At 52.9% G+C, this 2,052-nt stretch overlaps 1 protein-coding gene across 1 annotated transcript in view; it reads left to right on the forward strand.

The window, feature by feature from the left end:
- Positions 1-259: 259 nt before the first annotated feature.
- The window catches only part of PUS3 (pseudouridylate synthase 3), a gene marked incomplete at its 3' end in the record, with an annotated part of 2,724 nt that continues 931 nt past the window's right edge, over positions 260-2,052 (forward strand). The window contains exons 1-2 of the mRNA XM_009578392.1: positions 260-646; positions 1,871-2,052. The exon at positions 1,871-2,052 is cut by the window's right edge and continues 375 nt beyond it. Of these exons, the coding sequence (XP_009576687.1) occupies positions 260-646; positions 1,871-2,052 (569 nt within the window). The remainder of the gene's footprint in view (positions 647-1,870) is intronic.

Consider the following 2,052-nt stretch of genomic DNA (forward strand, 5'->3'; position numbering starts at 1 on the left):
AAATAAAGAGACTTGAGTAAGATGAAGCTGTCCGAGCTAAGCGCCCTTGGCCCTTCACACGCTCTGCTAGGAACCCCGAGGGGTTAAACAAATAAAGAATTATTTTGCAGGTAACAATTATTCTACAGAGCAAACCTCTAGGTGTAATAAAAGTAAAAAAAAAAAAAAAGACACACAAACGCAAACCCCCCAATTTCTTTCTTTCTCTGCAGACCCCGAGGAGCTACCAGCAAGCAATTAAGGCTCCAAGACAGCAGCTATGGCCGAGGGGAGCACGGTGACCGATCAAGAGCAACTCCGGAGGAGGGTGCAGGAGCTAGAAGAGGAGGTGAAGCGGCTGCAGGAGAAGCTCCGAGAGGACAAGGAGGGTGCTGGGAGAAGAGAGGCTCCTTCAGTCCCTGGGAAAGCCAAGAAACGCCAGCAACGGCCATTTGATTTTGGTGCCTACGGCCGCAGACACGTGGCGCTGAAGATCGCCTACCTGGGCTGGGGCTACCAGGGCTTCGCCAGCCAGGAGAACACCAGCAACACCATCGAAGAGAAACTGTTTGACGCCTTGAAGAAGACGCGGCTGGTGGATGACAGACAGACCTCCAACTACCACCGCTGCGGGCGGACGGACAAAGGAGTCAGTGCCTTTGGACAGGTCAGGATCCCCCTCCGGCTTGCCTGGATTTCTGGCTCCTGTGTGGGATGGAGATCCAGTGGGATTACTGTCCCACAGTGACGAGCCAAGACAGCACAGGTTGGATTCATTTTTTAAAAGCCATCAGCTTTTAAATCTGGAAGTGAGCCTGGCAATGGCTTCCTGCATGTGGAATGATGATGTTAGACCCTCAAAGTGTTTATTAGTGCTAGTTTTTTTCCATATTAGTGCTAGGTTTTTTCCGTATTAGTGCTAGGTTTTTTTCCAGAGGCCTGTTTTGAGAGGATGAATTGCATTTTAGGTTGCAGCTTCCCCAAGAGCTCAGGGCTGCCAAAAAAGGGGAGATGCCCTTTCCTCCACAGACACACTTGTTGCTCTTCCTGCACCGACTGCAGCGTTTGGCAGAGCCCTCTCAGCTGATTTAACAAAAAAAAGAAAAAAAAAAATCCAAGAATTGGATAGCTTCCTGCGGAGTCAGGCAGCTGAATTCCTGCGCAGAAGAGTCTGGGGGGAGCCGCAGCCAGCGGAAGGGAGTGTGGGAGTGGGAGCTGGAGGGAGGGGAGCCAGGCGGCCCCGCTCGGTGGGCACGGAGCCATCAGGCTGGCTGAGCCACTGGGGAAAGCGCAGCCCTTCCTGCAGCGCGATGGCTTCGCTGTCGGGCCAGTCTCTCCTTCCCTCCCGGCTCTGGAAGCGGAGCTGGCTTGGCTCTTGCCTCGCCGGGGTGGTTTTGGCCCGGGTGGGCGGTCTGCTCTCCTTCACAAGATGAGCCGCACGAAATAAGGGCAGGGGCTGCCTTTTCTTGCTCCATTTAAAGTGCGCAGGCACCTGCGGCGTTAATTAACTTGATCCCACATCAGGTTTCCCAGACAGCCAGGCTGTTACTGGGTTCAAGTCATCCCCCCCAGCAAAAAAAAAAAAAAAAAAGGAGAGAGACCAGATTATATCCAAAAACCAGTGACTAAAGTTGAAGCCATTTCGAGACCATGTTATGTAGGCAGTCTGCAACTTTCTCTGTTTTATTAAAGGAATCTGTAGCATCTGCTAGGAACCTTAGCAGAGGCACTTGCAGCTTTACCCGCAGGAAGGAGGGGTAAGATCGCCTGATTTAAGACACCTTCATCTGTAGGAGATCCTGAATTTATTTCACAGGGGTGTAGGAAGACTTGGCTTGACACGCCGAATACGCCCATCTGCGATCTAATCCTGGCTTTCCTCATTTTGCAGGTGATTTCCCTAGATCTCCGCTCGAACCTGTCCGAGGGGAAGAAGCTAAATGGCCACAAGGGTGACTCGGAAGGCAAAAGCGAGGGCGAGGAGGAGCTCCGCTACACCCATATTCTGAACAGGGTGCTCCCGCCCGACATCCGGGCGCTGGCCTGGGCCCCCGTGGAGCCCGATTTCAGCGC

Source organism: Fulmarus glacialis, unplaced genomic scaffold, assembly GCF_000690835.1.
Source record: "Fulmarus glacialis isolate BGI_N327 unplaced genomic scaffold, ASM69083v1 scaffold23705, whole genome shotgun sequence".
NCBI lineage: Eukaryota > Metazoa > Chordata > Aves > Procellariiformes > Procellariidae > Fulmarus > Fulmarus glacialis.